The sequence below is a fragment of the Amblyraja radiata genome, chromosome 3 (assembly GCF_010909765.2).
Source record: "Amblyraja radiata isolate CabotCenter1 chromosome 3, sAmbRad1.1.pri, whole genome shotgun sequence".
NCBI classification, from domain to species: Eukaryota; Metazoa; Chordata; class Chondrichthyes; order Rajiformes; family Rajidae; genus Amblyraja; species Amblyraja radiata.
Window position 1 is genome coordinate 11306251 of NC_045958.1, and position 20915 is coordinate 11327165.

Consider the following 20915-nt stretch of genomic DNA (forward strand, 5'->3'; position numbering starts at 1 on the left):
CCCTTAAGAATTTTGTAAGTTTCTATAAGATCCCCTCTCAATCTCCTAAATTCTAGAGAGTATAAACCAAGTCTATCCAGTCTTTCTTCATAAGACAGTCCTGACATCCCAGGAATCAGTCTGGTGAACCTTCTCTGCACTCCCTCTATGGCAATAATGTCCTTCCTCATATTTGGAGACCAAAACTGTACGCAATACTCCAGGTGTGGTCTCACCAAGACCCTGTACAACTGCAGTAGAACCTCCCTGCTCCTATACTCAAATCCTTTTGCTATGAAAGCTAACATACCATTCGCTTTCTTCACTGCCTGCTGCACCTGCATGCCCACTTTCAATGACTGGTGTACCATGACTCCCAGGTCTCGCTGCATCTCCCCTTTTCCTAGTCGGCCACCATTTAGATAATAGTTTAGAGAGGGAGGGAGGGAGAGAGGGAGAGAGCAGAGACTGAGACACATGAGAGCAGGTTGAAAAAACGAAGACAATGAAAGCTGTTGAAGGCAACGAAAGCTGCCTTGCATAACACTGTACAAGTGAGTAACAGAAGCACGCAGATACGGTGTAGTTACATGGATTTGTTTTGCCTTGTTTTTCTTTGTGTTGTCAACGTGTGCCCGCGAAAAAAAACAACAAATAGCCTACAGGAAGCATTTTTGAAAGTTTCAGGAAATACCATCAAATTCCAGGAAATTTGGGATTCTATTTCAGGGGGGAAGCTGAAGTGGGACCCAAAATTGTGAGGGTGAATAGCAAGAAATCTTTCCTTATAATGGGAGATGTCTAAAACCTTAGAGCACAGTTTAATGTGAGGAGTAAGAAGGTTGTAGGGGGTCGAAAGAAAGATGTTTCCTCCAGAGGGTGTTTGCAAATTGGAACACACAATCTAAGAGGCGGAGAAGCCAGATACAGGTGCACAACCTTTTATCCGAAATTCCGGAAACCGAAAAGCTCCGAAAACCGGACATTTTTTCCAGGATGTCGTCTGCACACCAAAGCTCGCGTTTGGCACCAAACTTGACCCGAAACGACCCACGGTAAACCCAGGTCTGTACTACTGTAGCGGCTGCCTCCTCCCCGGAGACCGGGGAGACACTTAAACATCTGTAAATCATTGCTTAAATGTTAGTCAGTTAGTTTGGAGGGCTTTTATGCGAAGGGGGGGGGGTGAAGGGGGAAACTTTAATTCTTAGTCCCCTACCTGGTCGGAGAGGCGGGGAGCGGGCAATGCCTTACCGGGTCGCCGTGCAGTAAGCTCCTGAGCGCTGTGGCCGCCGACTCCCAACATCGCGGAGCTGGGGCTGCGGGCGTCCGGTCGCGGGCGGCGCCAGTTGTAGCTCCGACCCCGGCAACTCTACCCCTGACTGCGCGGCGCTCCAAATCCAGCGCGGCCCGCGGCCGGACGCCCGCAGCCCCAGCTCCGCGATGTTGGGAGTCGGCGGTCACAGCGCTCCGGAGCTTACTGCACGGCGACCCGGTAAGGCATTGACCGCTCCCCGCCTCTCCGACCAGGTAGGGGACTAAGAATTAAAGTTTCCCCCTTCACCCCCCCCCCACCACATAAAATCCCTCCAAACTAACTGACTAACATTTAAGCAATGATTTACAATGATTCCCCGGGGAGGAGGCAGCCTCTCCAGACTTTTCAAGCCGCCCCCGCTACCTACCTAATCTACGCTAAAAATCTTCCATTACGAAATCCGAAAAATTCCGAAATCCGAGAAGTGTCTGGTCCCAAGGCTTTCGGATAAAAGGTTGTGTACCTGTACTCTCATATCATTTAAAAAGTATCTGGACAAGCACGAATTATTAAGAGCAATTTTGGGCATCATATCTGAGGAAGGATGTGCTGGCTCTGGTGAGGGTCCAGAGGAGGTTTATAAGAATGATCCCAGGAATGTGTAGGTTAACATATAATTAGTGTTTGACGGCACTGTGCTTGTATTCGCTGGAGTTTAGATGAATGAGGGGGCACCTCATTGAAACGTGCAGAATAGTGAAAGGCTTGGAAAGAGTGGATGTGGAGAGGATGTTTCCACTAGTGGGAGAGTCTAGGACTAGAAATAAAGAACCTCAGAACTAAAAGACATTCTGTTTTGTACTGGTGTCAAAGGTAATGGGGAGAAGACAGGAGAATGGGGTTAGCAGGGAGAGATAAATCAGCCATGAATGAATGGCGTAGACTTGATGGGCCGAATGGCCTAATTCTACTCCTATCTCTTATGATCTTATGAATGACCAAGCCAAAAAAGGCTACAGATCAAGAATTTAAATGGAATTAGCATTGACCTGATAGACCGAAAGGTCTGTTTTTGAGTATGATTGTGAAATAATTTGCTTGGGAAGGATAAATAAGGAAATACATGATATTAAGTCATGTTCAGAGAACCCCCATAGGTAGCAGAAAAGTAGACAAGGTAAAGGCAAATAAAATATGTGCCTTTATTGACTGAGATATAGAATACAAGAGTAGGGAGTTAATATAGGACCATAATTAATCCTAGTTAGGCCATGGGTGGATTAATATGCACAATTCTGGAAACATCTACATCTATATCCATCTATATCCATCTATATCCATCTATATCCATCTATATCCATCTATATCCATCTATATCCATCCATCTATATCCATCTATATCCATCCATCTATATCCATCCATCTATATCCATCTATATCCATCTATATCCATCTATATCCATCCATCTATATCCATCTATATCCATCTATATCCATATCCATCTATATCCATCCATCCATCCATCCATCCATCCATCCATCCATCCATCTATCTATCTATACTATTACTAAAACTCTCATCTTGATCACTTCCGGTCTCTGTTGTCTAAATTTGTGCAAAAACGGTACCCTATATCGTCGGATTTTTTCGCCACCTAACTCGCCGTTCTCCAAGCGCACCCAGTTTTGTTCCGATTGGTGTAAGATTACAAACGTTATGAAAGTTTAAAAAATAGTGAGATCAGCAGATTGGTCTTCTCGCCTGTCAGTCACCATGAAGGTAACACCCCTTCTGGCACCCACTGGAGAATAAATCCCTGGAGGCGGGGCTGAGTCCGTGAGCATGTGCAGAAGCCGCCCGTGCAGAAGCCGCCCGTGCAGAAGCCGCCCGTGCAGAAGCCGCCCGTGCAGAAGCCGCCCGTGCAGAAGCCGCCCGTGCAGAAGCCGCCGAGAATAGAGCTGAAGCAGCAGAGTGTGGGTTGTGTTCTGTGGGCGGGGACGGACTGTGTTCGCGGGTGGGGGCGGGCTGTGTTCGCGCAACAGGCGCTGGGGCCAGGAGCAGCTGAGTGAGTCCGGAGCCGGGTCCTGGAGCCAGGAGTGCGGTCGGAGCAGAGGCCGGGAACCAGTGAGCCCACACCCACCCCCCCCTCCCCCTCCCCTGAGAATGGTTGTTTTCTTTGGAACAAAGATCGAGCGTTGATTGAATTTTAGTATATAAAATAATCAGGGCCTTGGGGTAAATAGGAAAAATCTACAGTTTCCATAGCAGAGGGGACATACACAAATGGCATAGTTATGTCATTCTTGGAAGGGTTAGAGCAGAGTTGAGTATTTTTTCCAATTACCAAGCAGTGAGATTCTGGAAGTCCCTAACTAAACGAATATGCGTCAAAAGTCTATTTTACCAGTATGGTCTACATACTGTTTCAGAACAACAAAAAGATAATTTAATCTGTGACTGGTGGCGCTGTTTAAAAGATAGTTGTTGGGCAGAATATAAAAATAACTCTTTGTCGACTACTGCAAAGGTCGTTCTATCTAACAGAACTAATGAAGTTTCAATGTAGAGTCTCACAGTCACATGCGCAGAAACATCATATATCACCATCAGCAAACCACCACCTACAGTGCATTACTTCCTCGGTAAAACATTAATATACAGAACTGTCTGATTCAGTTTTGCCGCCAAGTCATGCAATAACAGATCATTGGAATTGTGTATTGTAATAAACTCTATATCAAGTTATTTGTGATTAAGATAAACAATTTTATTCTGACCACCTAAACATAATGGGCTGATTAGACTTCCCAGTACCTCTTTTTTTTTTAAACCTAGAACCACTTGCACCTAATTAAAGGAAACAACAACTTACAAAACTAGATATATGATCATACAATTCTATGTTTAGGTTTAGGTTTATTATTGTCACTTGTACGGAGGTGCCGTTTGTTTTGCATTTTATCTAATCAGATCAGATAATACTATACATAAATATAATCAGGTCAAGCACAATTACAATAGGTAGAGGAATGGGAAGATACAGAAAGCAAAATATAGTTACCAGCAGTGCAGCACATCAGAAAATGTCATTAGAACATTTAAAAATGGTTCTATACTTGCAGGTAGGAAAGATGTTTAAATGAGTAGTGCAATTATTTCTGATGATAATAGATCATTCTCTTGGAAGAGCACGCAAATAATCACCATGCTCAACCGGCATCTTAGCTGAAAAAACTGCTGCTAATCATTCAATCTATAAAATGTAATTTATAGAACGACCTACCCTGCAGCATTCTGCTTCAGTCGCTCATCAATATCATCAAGAGCTTGATGCAATTCCAAATCCCCAGGTATGCAATCCAACATGTAGCCTGAACAGGAATAATCCAAATGGTAATCTCCTTCCCATGCCATCACCAAACTCTGAAAATAACAATTTAGAAAAATGATTTAACAAACACTGATCAAATAAAAGAAATTAATTGACGTAAAATTGAAATAGAAAATTCCTAAAATCAACGTGGACATTTTTAGAAAAACAGAGGATCTGTGGGCAAAGATCTAGAGTTAATGTTTCAAGTTAATGATCAACCAAAGTACCAGGTATGTTTAACCAAATAGCAGGGTTCAGACAAAAGGCAATTGTTTATTGCAGAAAAGTATTAGAGGTAAGTATTGATGTTGTTTGTCATGTACATCAATGATCTGGATGATGGTGTGGTAAATTGGATTAGTAAGTATGCAGATGATACTAAGATAGGTGGTGTTGTGGATAATGAAGTAGATTTTCAAAGTCTACAGAGAGATTTATGCCAGTTGGAAGAGTGGGCTGAAAGATGGCAGATGGAGTTTAATGCTGATAAGTGTGAGGTGCTACATCTTGGCAGGACAAATCAAAATAGGACGTACATGGCAAATGGTAGGGAATTGAAGCATGCAGTTGAACAGAGGGATCTGGGAATAACTGTGCACAGTTCCCTGAAGGTGGAATCTCATGTAGATAGGGTGGTAAAGAAAGCTTTTGGTGTGCTGGCCTTTATAAATCAGAGCATTGAGTATAGAAGTTGGGATGTAATGTTAAAATTGTACAAGGCATTGGTGAGGCCAATTCTGGAGTGTGGTGTACAATTTTGGTCGCCTAATTATAGGAAGGATGTCAACAAAATAGAGAGAGTACAGAGGAGATTTACTAGAATGTTGCCTGGGTTTCAGCAACTAAGTTACAGAGAAAGGTTGAACAAGTTAGGTCTTTATTCTTTGGAGCGCAGAAGGTTAAGGGGGGACTTGATAGAGGTCTTTAAAATGATGAGAGGGATAGACAGAGTTGACGTGGATAAGCTTTTCCCACTGAGAGTAGGGAAGTTTCAAACAAGAGGACATGACTTGAGAATTAAGGGACAGAAGTTTAGGGGTAACATGAGGGGGAACTTCTTTACTCAGAGAGTGGTAGCTGTGTGGAATGAGCTTCCAGTGAAGGTGGTGGAGGCAGGTTCGATTTTATCATTTAAAAATAAATTGGATAGTTATATGGACCAGAAAGGAATGGAGGGTTATGGTCTGAGTGCAGGTAGATGGGACTAGGGGAGAATACGTGTTCGGCACGGACTAGAAGGGCCGAGATGGCCTGTTTCCGTGCTGTAATTGTTATATGGTTATATGGTTATGGTAAGCAAAATGCACCATTGCTTTGTGGCCCACGAAAATACTGTAAAAGAATATAAGCCAGGAACATTCCTCAAATAGGAAGACAGAATTCACTTGCTGGAAAATTCACTTCTTTAGAACATGGGATGCAGGGCAAAATAGGCGTAGATTTGTCTTCATGGTGGTGAAGGTTGTTTTTTGGACTGGAGGAGTGTGACCAGTGGTGATCTGAACAATCTCCCTTCGGCCTATTTCCGTGCTGTATGTCTGTAATCTCCACTCTTTCAGATACTTCCTTTGTTCTCTCTTTTCCTCCCCCTTTTTTTCAACTTCACACATCTATTGACTCCCAATTATTTCTGGTTCTAACCCTTGTGTCAATGGCAGAGAAATTATTGTAGAAGTATTTAGAAAGGCATGGATGTATTAGGAATAGTCAGATGGCATTGTGCGAGGGTGGCCGTGACATTAATTTGATTGAGTGTTTTAAAAAAGTGGCGATAACAATTCATGATAAGGCAGTCCATGTTGTTTACATGGATTTATTTGACAAGGATCTCTCATGCTAGACTGGTTGAGAAGATTAAGTAACATGGGATCCATGGTGAGTTGGCAAATTGGATACAATATTGACATGGCCATAGAAGACAGTGGGTGATGATGGAGATGCATTTTTCAGACTTGAACTGAATTGAATTGAATTAATTTACTAGCCTATTATGTATACATACATGGGATTTGCCTTGGTGCTTTGCTCGCAAGTACAAGTTCAAGTTCAAGTTTATTGTCATGTGTCCCTGAAAGGACAATGAAATTCTTGCTTTGCTTCAGCACACAGAACATAATAGGCATTTACTACAAAACACATGAATAAATAAACTGATAAAGTACAAATAACAAAAGTGCAAGTAACAACACGATATACAATAAACAATTAAGAATAAAACATTATGATTTTAACATGTGAAGAATAAAATAATATACCAGAGCAAAAGGAGGCTACAGACTTTTGGTTGTTGAGTAGAGCTACTGCTCGTGGAAAAAAACTGTTTTTATGTCTGGCTGTGGCGTTGACAGAGCCTTCCAGAGGGAAGCACTCAAAAAAAGTGTTTGTGGCCAGGGTGAGAGGCGTCAGAGATGATCTTAGGGAAGAGATAAGACTTTTGCTTTCCATCACAGTGAGGTGTTGGAGATTCACTGTGACGGATGTCTGTGTAAATTGCATTAAGTGTGCGTCTTGCGTTTTTTTTTGTCATTGTTAAGACTGTAGAAAATGCAATTTTGTTCAATCCAAGCTGTTTAAATGACAATAAAAGGCATTCTATTCTATTCTATTGTTCCACAAGGACTGGGACCACTGTTGTTTGTAATATATATTAATGATTCGAATGAAAATGTAGGGATGTAAGTTTGCCAATACTACAAAAATTGGGAGGTGGAGATGTGGATAGCGAGGAAGGTTGTCAATGAATAGAGTATGATGTTAATCAGTTGGAAATATGGGTGGAGAAATGGCAGATGAAGTTTCATCTGGACAGTGCTACAGTTTCGGAGATCAAATACAGAAGGAAAGGATACAGTAAATGCATGGCTCGAAATTGGCGGTTGCCCGGGTGCCAATGACCACCCAAAGAGCCGCCGGGCAACCTAAAAGCCAAGTCATTTTGACCGGCTTGGCACTGCAGATACTGGTTTAACTCAGTTTAATTTGGAGTAACTCAGGGGGTCAGGCAGCATCTCTGGAGAAAAGGAACGTGAAGTTTTGTGTCAGCGGTGGCTGTGCGGGGCAAAGATACTAGGTGCGGGGTGACGAAGGGTCGGAGCGAGCCGGGACAGCGACTCCACCTCCTCCCTCACCCCACCCGGCCTGATAGCAACCGCTGCTTGCAAATACGCTATTGCCGATAACCGCTCTCAAAACAAACCCCCTAGCACGCCAAGGCCGGGAGGAGGGAGGGAGAAGCCTCCTTCCACCGTCTGAAGCAGCTGCACGGCTCGGCCCCGCACCTTGCTGTTGGCTGGCGGAGGAGGGGAGGCGGTGGCGAGGCGATCCCAACCGCCTTCCCCTTTGGCAGTGGACAGGGAGGGCCAAGGCAGCGGGGCGATGTTGTCCGAGGAGCGCTGACCTTCCTTCCTCCCTACCTCGCTCCACCCCCCCCCCTCGCTCTCTTGTACGCCCCCTCCCCCCCTTATCCTGAGACCCCTCCTCTCCATCCCGCACTGATCCCCATTCCTGCCTCTATTCAGTCCTCACTGACATCCCCTGTGCTCCCCTCCCCATCACCCCCCTCCCCATCGCCCCCCCCCCAAATCTATTCATCCTGTGCTGATCACCCTATCCACCTCGCATTGATTCTCCTGCCACTCCCCGTCCATCCTACACTGGTCCCCCAATTCATCCTGTACTCACCCCCTTCCCATTCAACCTGCACTTCTCCTCCATTCACCCTGTACAGATCCCCTCATTCATCCTGTACTGATCCCTTCATTCATCCTGTACTGATCCCCATTCATCCTGTACTGATCCCCTCATTCATCCTGTACTGACCCCCTCATTCATCCTGTACTGATCCCCTCATTCATCCTGTACTGATCCCCTCATTCATCCTGTACTGATGCGCCCATTCATCCTGTACTGATCCTCTCATTCATCATGTACTGACCCCCCCATTCATCCTGTACTGATCCCCCACCCATCCTGTACTGATCCACCCATTCAAGAAGAATAGAAACATAGAAACATAGAAATTAGGTGCAGGAGTAGGCCATTCGGCCCTTCGAGCCTGCACCGCCATTCAATATGATCATGGCTGATCATCCAACTCAGTATCCCGTACCTGCCTTCTCTCCATACCCTCTGATCCCCTTAGCCACAAGGGCCACATCTAACTCCCTCTTAAATATAGCCAATGAACTGGCCTCGACTACCCTCTGTGGCAGGGAGTTCCAGAGATTCACCACTCTCTGTGTGAAAAAAGTTCTTCTCATCTCGGTTTTAAAGGATTTCCCCCTTATCCTTAAGCTGTGACCCCTTGTCCTGGACTTCCCCAACATCGGGAGCAATCTTCCTGCATCTAGCCTGTCCAACCCCTTAAGAATTTTGTAAGTTTCTATAAGATCCCCTCTCAATCTCCTAAATTCTAGAGAGTATAAACCAAGTCTATCCAGTCTTTCTTCATAAGACAGTCCTGACATCCCAGGAATCAGTCTGGTGAACCTTCTCTGCACTCCCTCTATGGCAATAATGTCCTTCCTCAGATTTGGAGACCAAAACTGTACACAATACTCCAGGTGTGGTCTCACCAAGACCCTGTACAACTGCAGTAGAACCTCCCTGCTCCTATACTCAAATCCTTTTGCTATGAAAGCTAACATACCATTCGCTTTCTTCACTGCCTGCTGCACCTGCATGCCCACTTTCAATGACTGGTGTACCATGACACCCAGGTCTCGCTGCATCTCCCCTTTTCCTAGTCGGCCACCATTTAGATAATAGTCTGCTTTCCTGTTTTTGCCACCAAAATGGATAACCTCACATTTATCCACATTATACTGCATCTGCCAAACATTTGCCCACTCACCCAGCCTATCCAAGTCACCTTGCAGTCTCCTAGCATCCTCCTCACAGCTAACACTGCCCCCCAGCTTAGTGTCATCCGCAAACTTGGAGATATTGCCTTCAATTCCCTCATCCAGATCATTAATATATATTGTAAATAGCTGGGGTCCCAGCACTGAGCCTTGCGGTACCCCACTAGTCACTGCCTGCCATTGTGAAAAGGACCCGTTTACTCCTACTCTTTGCTTCCTGTTTGCCAGCCAGTTCTCTATCCACATCAATACTGAACCCCCAATGCTGTGTGCTTTAAGTTTGTAAACTAATCTCTTATGTGGGACCTTGTCGAAAGCCTTCTGGAAGTCCAGATACACCACATCCACTGGTTCTCCCCTATCCACGCTACTAGTTACATCCTCGAAAAATTCTATAAGATTCGTCAGACATGATTTACCTTTTGTAAATCCATGCTGACTTTGTCCAATGATTTCACCACTTTCCAAATGTGCTGCTATCCCATCTTTAATAACTGACTCTAGCAGTTTCCCCACTGCCGATGTTAGACTAACTGGTCTGTAATTCCCCGTTTTCTCTCTCCCTCCCTTCTTAAAAAGTGGGGTTACGTTTGCTACCCGCCAATCCTCAGGAACTACTCCAGAATCTAAAGAGTTTTGAAAGATTATTACTAATGCATCCACTATTTCTGGAGCTACTTCCTTAAGTACTCTGGGATGCAGCCTATCTGGCCCTGGGGATTTATCAGCCTTTAATCCATTTAATTTACCCAACACCACTTCCCGGCTAACCTGGATTTCACTCAATTCCTCCAACTCCTTTGACCCGCGGTCCCCTGCTATTTCCGGCAGATTATTTATGTCTTCCTTAGTGAAGACGGAACCAAAGTAGTTATTCAATTGGTCCGCCATATCCTTGTTCCCCATGATCAACTCACCCGTTTCTGACTGCAAGGGACCTACATTTGTTTTAACTAATCTCTTTCTTTTCACATATCTATAAAAACTTTTGCAGTCAGTTTTTATGTTCCCTGCCAGTTTTCTTTCATAATCTATTTTTCCTTTCCTAATTAAGCCCTTTGTCCTACTCTGCTGGTCTCTGAATTTCTCCCAGTCCTCCGGTATGCTGCTTTTTCTGGCTAATTTGTACGCATCATCCTTCGCTTTGATACTATCCCTGATTTCCCTTGTTATCCACGGATGCACTACCTTCCCTGATTTATTCTTTTGCCAAACTGGGATGAACAATTTTTGTAGTTCATCCATGCAGTCTTTAAATGTCTTCCATTGCATATCCACCGTCAACCCTTTTAGAATTAATTGCCAGTCAATCTTGGCCAATTCACGTCTCATACCCTCAAAGTTACCTTTCTTTAAGTTCAGAACCATTGTTTCTGAATTAACAATGTCACTCTCCATCCTAATGAAGAACTCAACCATATTATGGTCACTCTTGCCCAAGGGGGCACGTACAACAAGACTGCTAACTAACCCTTCCTCATTACTCAATACCCAGTCTCAATGGGAGGGAACAGTCTGAAGAAGGGTCTCGACCCGAAATGTTGCCTATTTCCTTCGCTCCATAGATGCTGCCTCACCCGCTGAGTTTCTCCAGCATTTTTATCTACCCCCATTCATCTTGTACTGACCCCCCCTCCCATCCATCACGTACTGATCCCCCATTCAACACCACTGACATCCCCCGTGCTCTCCCGTTACAATTTTATATACTACTCCAACCAACACGTATTAATTCACCTGCCTCAATCCATCCATTCCGCACCAATTACCTTCTCACCCCCCCCCCCCCATCGCCATCTATCCACCCCGCACTGATTCACACACACACCCTCCCTGACCCGACTGTGCTGGAAATGTCTTCAGAGCGAACATTGACTATGTTTGATAACGGAATGTAATCAAATGTGTTTTAATTCCCAATGTTATTATTTGTTTTAGTCCATAAAGATGGATTAATTAAATTGTGAACACGTGAAACATTAAAACCACAGTGTTCGATTGTCACTGCTACCGTTGACACCTTGTTACAGAATTCATTTTAACGGCAAATCAATGCTCTTAATATGGAGTATCAGTACTGTAGTTATTTAATGAGCAACATTCGCAACTATACATTGGATTATCCAAGTTTTACTTCTACAGTCGGTCATATACATCAAAAATTTGGTCAGGAGATACTTCAGTGGAAATTTTAACGTTAATTCTGAAGTGGGAATGATAGAAACAGCGTTTATCAATAATTTTTTTTTAATCTAGTTCGTCGAAACTGGGTATCTTGATGCATATTACCAAAAGAACATTTGCAGCAGTTATGTCCTTTGGTCATCTCTTGTCAGTTAGTGTAATGTTTAACCTGTCAGATGGATATAGTCGGTTTTACCAGCTATTATCATAAAATGCCTTTAGAAATTTCCTTGCAACCTGTATATTTTGTTATGGATAAATTATGTGGGAAGCGAGAGTGTTTCTGTACCAATAGCAATAACGACCCATGCCACGGCCATGTCATGGTAATTTTCGGTCCTTCACAGAAAACGTGCTTGCATCAATCTGTAGTGTGCATGGTTAAGCATATATGTTACCATGGTCCAGGATTTATTGACACAGGTTGATCATACGCTGAATAATCCAACCACATTTTTGTTTGGAACTGGAAAGAACTAATAGAAATTGCATTAATTGCAATGTGTAAAAAGAGTTGAGATACTGTATTATAATTTTGCTGCATGTCATTGTGGTATATATCATGTCTTGATTGGTGAATATGTTTAGTTTGTGACTTTATTTGAAGCATAAATAATATGTGAATGCCTCATTGAGCATAATTCCGACTGGTAGCTACCACTTCTTCCGAGCACATTATCGCACGCGTCATGCAAACCCTCTTAAATGACCACCTAAACTGTAATTTGGCAACCTAAAAAGCTGCCAAGGTTCCCTGGCTGGCAACAGGGAAAAAAAGTTAAGTGAGAGCCCTGCAGTATGAATGTGGATTTCTCTAATTTCAAGTAGCTCCTGCATTACCTCTTCCTGGCCTCCAGTTCCCTCCCTAATCACACCTCTATCTTTCAGTCTGAAGAAGGATTCTGACGCAAAACTTCACCCATTCTTTTTCTCCAGAGATGCTGCCTGACCCACTGAGTTACTCAAGCATTTTGTGTCTATCTTTGGTATAAACCAGCAAAATATTGGATTTTCAGAAAGCTTTCAATGCATCCCCATGTGTGAGGTTGATACAGTTATAATCTCTTTACCCAAGAAAGGATGTACCTGCCATAAAGGGGATGCAGCAAAGTATACATTTCAGTTTAAGAGTCCAGGTCTTTCCAAATCAAAAAGCACATGTGCATGAAAGCCACAGGACAAGCAGTGACTTCAATAAGCACACAACCAACACAAGACTGAGCAACATTCTACAACATACACAAGACTCAAAAGTCTGATGTAGATCGTATACCCCCACCCACATGTCTTTGCATTTATTCTGAATTCCACACCCAACACCATGCCACATCCAACATCAAATTCTCTCCTCGCCTCAGTAATCATTCATGGGCCTTGTGCATTAGTTTAATTTAGTTGAGAGAAACAGCATGGAAACAGGCCCTTTGGCCAACCGGGTCCGCGTCGTCCAGCAATCCCCACATATTAGCCCTATCCTACACACACTAGGGACAATTTTTACAGTTCTATCCTACACGCTAGTAACAATTTACAGAAACCAATTAACTGACAAATCTGCACATCTTTGGAATGTGGGAAGAACCCAGGGAAAATCCATGTGTACAGACAGCACTCAAAGTCAGCATCCAACCCCGAGTGTCTGGTACGACAAGGCAGCAACTCTATCGCTGTGCCACTGTGCTGCCCTAAATCGTAGAATGGTGTAGCCTGGAGGCCTTAGACTAAACTGGCCCAGGATCATCTATGGTAACTAATCAATGTAAATCTAAATGAAGTTTTGAAGCTACTGTTCAATACAATCTATAATGATTTTAATGCTGTAGGAACCTTTAAACATATCTTTAAAATCTGCCAGAGCAAGGGATTTGGAACAAATCAGAAAATAACCATTCACTGAAAACCTCAGAAGTAGCAAATTTCTAAAAAACATTACGCCTTATTTTTTTCATCCTTTTTAGTGGTAAATACATTGCCAAAAATTAACCTGTTACACTAGGCACTTTGGGTCTCCATCTTAATCGAGTTATCATTATTCAAGTGGAAGATAATTGAGGATGTCAATGTCAATTTCATTTTCACACATTCAATTTCCTGTATCTGTCCAGATTTTAAGAATTCCTGTCAAATCACAAGGTCCGCATTATCTTCCTGACACTCAAATTTTTGCAGCAGAATGGAGCTCTACATTCATTTAACTTATAAAAGATCAATGTCTAGTTGGACAAATATTGTTTTCACACTTGACAAGCCTTCCAATTAACTAAGTATGTTCTTTGCAAAAAATGATGCTGCCAACATATGATGTGGGCTTCTTGTCTGGTGCTGATCCTCTCAATGCCTTGATTACCTAAATTTTGTATTTGTGTATTTAAAATCTGAAAAAGATTCTTTACGGAAGAGGGATTTCAGGTTTAGATACACCAATTTTATTATTTTTTTCTTATAGGAACATTTCTGATCTGTAAAGATGTAAAGTTTGCAAAGTTTGGGTTGTGTGTGATGGCATTATTTCCCTGAGGATATGAAGTGGCAATTACATGTTTTGGAACAAGAGATGTACATTGACCTGTGAGAGTCCAGATTCAGGTCACATCTGTAAATCAACTTGTGCTGTTCATATACTTGATCATAATTATTCAAATTCATTGATTAATTACACCTTGCTTAAACAATAATAATCTTTGTGCCAAATACACTTTTCTCAGAGCAGCTTCACTCAGCAGAGTTAAACATTCATCAAGATGTTGATTCCATTGGACTTTCGCTTAAGATACAAAGTGAGAGCAAATTATATATAAATGAAAAGTGTCTTGAAAGCTATTTAACCTAATGTCTTTCATTTTCTGGAAACTTGCAGGTGGATTTTGTTATTATTGCAATCAGATCCGGTGATTGACTTGGCCACTCAAGAATTTACCATTTTTAGCTTTGAAAAACTCCTTTGTTGCTTTAAAGGGCTTTCTCACTGTGCGACGTGAAGCAAGACTTAACAAGATTTAACATCGTGGGAACCTTCTGCGATAGCAGTACGGCATTCGTGGACCACCGAGGACCTCCGTGGCGCTAACGGCAGGTAGTCGTGTGACTTGGTAAGGTCGGGAGAAAATTCAAACATTTTTGAATTTCTCCAAGAGTGACTTGAGCAGCATTGCAACATTGTATGAACATAGTGGCCAGTGCGATATCCGTAATAACTCTTGCGGGTACCGTGGGAACTCCTGCGAACGGTGAGTAACTGAGCAGTTTGATTGTCAGTGCTTGTTTTACCTCATTGTTAAATAAATATATTTTTTACTATCAGATTGATGTCTGCAATTCTTCATTAACACATCACTACAAGATGAATGTCTCTAATGTTATAATCCCTCTCATGCTGAAACACAAAATAGTTGAAGGGAGGTGAAATAATCACATTTTCATTCTTTTTAATTTTTGAGTGTTCAGGTACCTCACTTGCTGAGCTATTTTACTCCAGCAGTTTGTGTCTCTTTTTGTCTAAAGCAGTTTCTAAGACTGGAGGAACTCCGCGGGCCAGGCAGCATCTACGGAGGGAAATGGACATGCGACCCTTTCTTCAGGCTGCCTTATCTCTCCCCCCCCCCTCCCTCCCCCCAACTCCCACCCCCACACACAAATGCTGGAGAAACTCAGCGGGTGCAGCAGCATCTATGGAACGAAGGAAATAGGCAACGTTTCGGCCCGAAAAGTTGCCTATTTCTTGTGCATGTGTCGGAAGGAACAGCAGATGCCGGTTTAAAGAGAATGCTGGAGTAACTCGACGGCAGGCAGCATCTCTGGGGAGAAGGAATGGGTGACATTTCGGGTCGAGACCCTTCTGATATGCTGCTTGTCCCGCTGAGCTACATGTTGTGTCTATCTTCGTTTTAATCCAGCATCTGCAGTTCCTTCCTGGCCGAACCCGATTGAAAGATGAGAGGCTGGGCGATAGAGCACTGGGTCTGACAAGGATCAGGCTTCAGTAAGCAAAGTAAAGAGAGGTGGCAACGTTTTGGAAATGAAGCGGGTAATCCGAGTGATGGCGAGACGGTATCCTCTAATCATAATGTGTCGGAAAGAACTGTAGATGTTGGTTTGCGCCGATGATAGACACAGTAATACTGGAGACAGACATAACATCATGGACGGGCAGCATCTGGATAAAAGGAATGGGTGAAGTTTCGGGACGAGACTCTGAAGAAGGGTCTCTAACCGAAACGTCACACATTCCTTCTCTCCAGAGATGCTGCCCGTCCCGCTGTGTTACTCCAGCATTTCGTGTCTATCTTCCGTATGCTCTGTGATGGTCATCTCGGAGTCAAGTGGCAACTCTGGTCTGTAGACACGAGGAAATGCAGATGGAGGAATCACGAGCAAAACACAGAGCGTTGGACGAGCCTGACCCTTTGTGTTCCTCCATCACTTTGTGTTGAAGTCAGGTCTGGCCATTGCTTGGCTCAGTCTCAGGCGCCGGCTAACTAGGAAGGTCGAGTCAAAGTCCAGCACTAACACTCAAGAAATAACGTTTGCGGCCTGATGTTATCAATATTTAATTAAAATCATTAATAAAGTAAATAACTAGATACCGGTCTAATCCGTATCTACGGGATTGGACAGGCTAGATGCAGGAAGAATGTTCCCGATGTTGGGGGAGTCCAGAACCAGGGTCCCAGTTTTACAGTCTACCGTGGGAACTCTTTAATTACAGCGGGCAGGCAACTCCCTTCAGTTTCCCAGGGGGTCGGACGGGACTGGAGTTGGGAGGGAAAGGTGGGGGAGTCGAGGGAGAGGAGGGGGAGACAGATGGGGGTGTCTTCATTTACTGGCGGTGGGTGTCTGTCACTGAAACAGGCAGGTGAGATTTCACATCCACCTTGTCTCTCCTCTCTCTCTCTCTCTCTCGCTCTCTCTCCCTCAAACTCTCTCTCTCCTCTCTCTCTCATCTCTCTTCTCTCCTCTCATCGGCCGTCATCTCTCCCTTTCCTCTCATCTCTCTCCGTCTCTCTCTCAGTCGTCTCTCTCTCGTCTGCGTCCATCTTCTCTCTTCTCTCTCTCTCTCGTCTCATCGCCTCTCCTCTCGTCTCTCTCTTCTCTCCTCTCGCCTCTTCTTCAATCTCTCGTCTCTCAATCACTCACCTCTCTTCTCTCGCTCTCCTCCTCTCGATCCCGTCTTGCTCTCCATCATCGCTCGTTCTCTCTCCTCTCTCATCTCTCTGCTCCGATCTCTTCGTCACTAGCTCCAAGTCTGCGTCTCGTCTCTCCTGCTCTCTCTCTCTCGTTCAACTTCTTCTGCTCGCGAATCTCCTGCTTCGTTCTCTCATCTCGGTGATTCTCCTCGATCGTTGTCTTCTCTCTCTCTCTGGGTTCACTTCTCATCTCTCCTCCCTTCTCTCCTCTCCGACTATCTCCCTCTTCTCTCTCTCCTCTCTCTCATCCCTCCCTCTCACACAGGCATGACTGGAGGAACTCCGCGGGCCAGGCAGCATCTACGGAGGGAAATGGACAGGCGACCCTTTCTTTAGGCTGCCTTATCTCTCTCCCCCCCCTCCCCCCAACTCCCACCCACAAACACGAATGCTGGAGAAACTCAGCGGGTGCAGCAGCATCTATGGAACGAAGGAAATAGGCAACGTTTCGGCCCGAAACGTTGCCTATTTCCTTCGTTCCATAGATGCTGCTGCACCCGCTGAGTTTCTCCAGCATTATTGTGTACCTTCGATTTTCCAGCATCTGCAGTTCCTTCTTAAACACAAATGCACCGAGTTCCTCCAGCACTTCGTGTTTTGCTCAGTATTCCAGCATCCGCTGTCTCCCGCGTCTCCAATAAAACAAAACTACTGTCAAAAGGGTGAAGAATAGGGGCAGAGATAGATACATTCCTGATTAGTGCGGCTGTCAGGAGGTTATGGGGAGAAGGCAAGAGAATGTGGTTGAGAGGGAGTGCCCATCTGTTACTATTAATTGGACAGTTCGGTCTGTGAAACGCAACACGCCAGCCCCGACATCCAGCCCGGTGGTCAGTCCTTTAAAGATAGACACCAGTTGCTTGGAGCAACTCAGCGGGACAGGCAGCATCTCTGGAGAGAAGGAACGGGTGGCGTTTCGGGTCGAGAGCTTATTTTATTATCTACTGAAAGTGTCACCTCTCAGTAGATAATAAAATAAGACAATCATCACGGTCAATGTGAGACACAGTCTTTATTCCTATTTGACAAAATAAAAAGACGACTTCTTGCACATATTGAGAGAAGGTGCATCACACCAAACAACATTTGTCTAAAAAAAAAACAGATTATTCTTCAGCTCATTAAAGAGCTCGGGTGAAAAAACCCAATATAGTGTGTGAAAAAAGTAACATAATTTGTACCACGTGATTAACAACACTACAGTCCACGATGTTCATTCAAGATTAACGGGAAAGATCGGGAGACGGACAAGTCACTCGCACAAATAACAGAAATGCCGAGTACCGTGGGAACTCTTTATCTACCCCCCGTTATATCGTGTGGAACTCGTGCTGGACCACGACCACTTCACTCGAGTGACATCTTGCTTCAGGTCGCACCGTGAGAACTGGCCATTAGCACAGGGGTCGGCAACCCGGTTCTGCCTAGAGGCCGGGTCCCAGGTTAGATTGGAGGACCACATCTATTGCCATAGTTATTAAACTTTGACATATTTATATATTTAAGAAATATTATGTCTACTGAACATAGGAGTTAGTTTGTGACACTGGTATTGAAACAACCCTCAAGAATCTTAAGATCAACTTCGCGTTTATTGTACAAAAAAAACAATTTAATTTAACACAACCATTTAACACAATTTAACATAAGCATCGACTAAAGTGGAATCAACATTGCAAAAACAACGATTTAACAACAACCAACCCAATTTAGCATTAATAACCATTACAGTGGAATCAACATTCCTCACTGTGACGACGGCCCGATGTTCAGACCCTCTCGTCGGGATGATTAAAACTGGCATCGGGATGGATTGCAACACAACAAGAAACATTTCCCCCTATTCCCCGCCCCCTCCCCCATATACAACATACGAAGAAACATCAAAACATGCCCTTAACACACACTCAAAACAACAAAAACAGAGAAGGGCCACGACAGGCTGCTTGCGAGACGGCCATTATGGACTTACCCCTCTCTGTCTGTCTGTCTGTTTGTTTGTCTCATAGCAGTCAGTGTGACACTTGGTGTCTTTTCTCGGAATGGGTTTGAGGAGCGCTGAGCAAAAAAAAATACCACTGTGCTTGCGGGAAAAAAAACGCCTATGGGCTGGGTGATTTCAGGTTACGGGCCACATTCGGCCCGTGGGCCGTGGGTTGTCGACCCCTGCTTTAGCCATATGTTTGATCATTGTCTTGCTGTAGGATGAACTGCCAGCCAATGAGTTTTGACACATTTGTTTGAACTTCAGCAGATAGGATGTGTCTATACACTTCAGAATTCATTATGCTACTACCATCAGCAGTTGTATCATTGTGTACAGCCTCAGTAAAATCTACTGTCCCTACATCCTTATATACAGGTATGTGTGTACCTGTGTATAGCAAGGTTTTTACAGAACTGAATGTAAAAAAAGGAATTTCATTGTACCCAGGTACATGTGACAGAGTACCATTCTTGTGTCCATTTGAGTGCAATCTCCTCAGGAGTGGTATTGATTGGATCACAAGCAGAAGGAGATCAAGCTGTCCGTGAAAAGCTGAAATACCAGCTCTATACATTATGGTTTTAATACTGTGAAAATAGATGAAATCCTTTTTCTAGGTGCAAGTATCTAGCCCTCTACATTACACCAAACCTACTCTTAATTGAACTTAACAAATGACATGCAAAGTCATAGAATCAAAGAAATCTGTGACTTTCGATGAAATTTTCCCGTGGACCTATCTTACAATTTTTTTTTCTTCTGACTGTGAATAAGTTCCTTCTTTGCTGCTCGCTGCCTTTAATGTGAAGCTCAGAATTATAATTGTCCAACAACATCCTCGAGTCACTTCAGTAAGTCTGTTCATCCCAGTTTGGCAAAAGAATAAATCAGGGAAGGTAGTGCATCCGTGGATAACAAGGGAAATCAGGGATAGTATCAAAGCGAAGGATGATGCGTACAAATTAGCCAGAAAAAGCAGCATACCGGAGGACTGGGAGAAATTCAGAGACCAGCAGAGGAGGACAAAGGGCTTAATTAGGAAAGGAAAAATAGATTATGAAAGAAAACTGGCAGGGAACATAAAAACTGACTGCAAAAGTTTTTATAGATATGTGAAAAGAGATTAGTTAAAACAAATGTAGGTCCCTTGCAGTCAGAAACGGGTGAGTTGATCATGGGGAACAAGGATATGGCGGACCAATTGAATAACTACTTTGGTTCCGTCTTCACTAAGGAAGACATAAATAATCTGCCGGAAATAGCAGGGGACCGCGGGTCAAAGGAGTTGGAGGAATTGAGTGAAATCCAGGTTAGCCGGGAAGTGGTGTTGGGTAAATTAAATGGATTAAAGGCCGATAAATCCCCATGGCCAGATAGGCTGCATCCCAGAGTACTTAAGGAAGTAGCTCCAGAAATAGTGGATGCATTAGTAATAATCTTTCAAAACTCTTTAGATTCTAGAGTAGTTCCTGAGGATTGGCGGGTAGCAAACGTAACCCCACTTTTTAAGAAGGGAGGGAGAGAGAAAACGGGGAATTACAGACCAGTTAGTCTAACATCGGTAGTGGGGAAACTGCTAGAGTCAGTTATTAAAGATGGGATAGCAGCACATTTGGAAAGTGGTGAAATCATTGGACAAAGTCAGCATGGATTTACAAAAGGTAAATCATGTCTGACGAATCTTATAGAATTTTTCGAGGATGTAACTAGTAGCGTGGATAGGGGAGAACCAGTGGATGTGGTGTATCTGGACTTCCAGAAGGCTTTCGACAAGGTCCCACATAAGAGATTAGTTTACAAACTTAAAGCACACGGCATTGGGGGTTCAGTATTGATGTGGATAGAGAACTGGCTGGCAAACAGGAAGCAAAGAGTAGGAGTAAACGGGTCCTTTTCACAATGGCAGGCAGTGACTAGTGGGGTACCGCAAGGCTCAGTGCTGGGACCCCAGCTATTTACAATATATATTAATGATCTGGATGAGGGAATTGAAGGCAATATCTCCAAGTTTGCGGATGACACGAAGCTGGGGGGCAGTGTTAGCTGTGAGGAGGATGCTAGGAGACTGCAAGGTGACTTGGATAGGCC

At 43.8% G+C, this 20915-nt stretch overlaps 1 protein-coding gene across 3 annotated transcripts in view; it reads right to left on the bottom strand.

Moving 5' to 3' along the window:
* The window catches only part of kiaa0825 (KIAA0825 ortholog), a 309772-nt gene that overhangs the window by 280125 nt on the left and 8732 nt on the right, over positions 1 to 20915 (bottom strand). For all 3 annotated transcript variants that reach the window (XM_033017288.1, XM_033017289.1, XM_033017287.1), the window contains exon 2: positions 4522 to 4661. In XM_033017288.1, coding sequence (XP_032873179.1) covers positions 4522 to 4652 — 131 coding nt within the window. In that variant the 5' untranslated portion in view covers positions 4653 to 4661. The remainder of the gene's footprint in view (positions 1 to 4521; positions 4662 to 20915) is intronic.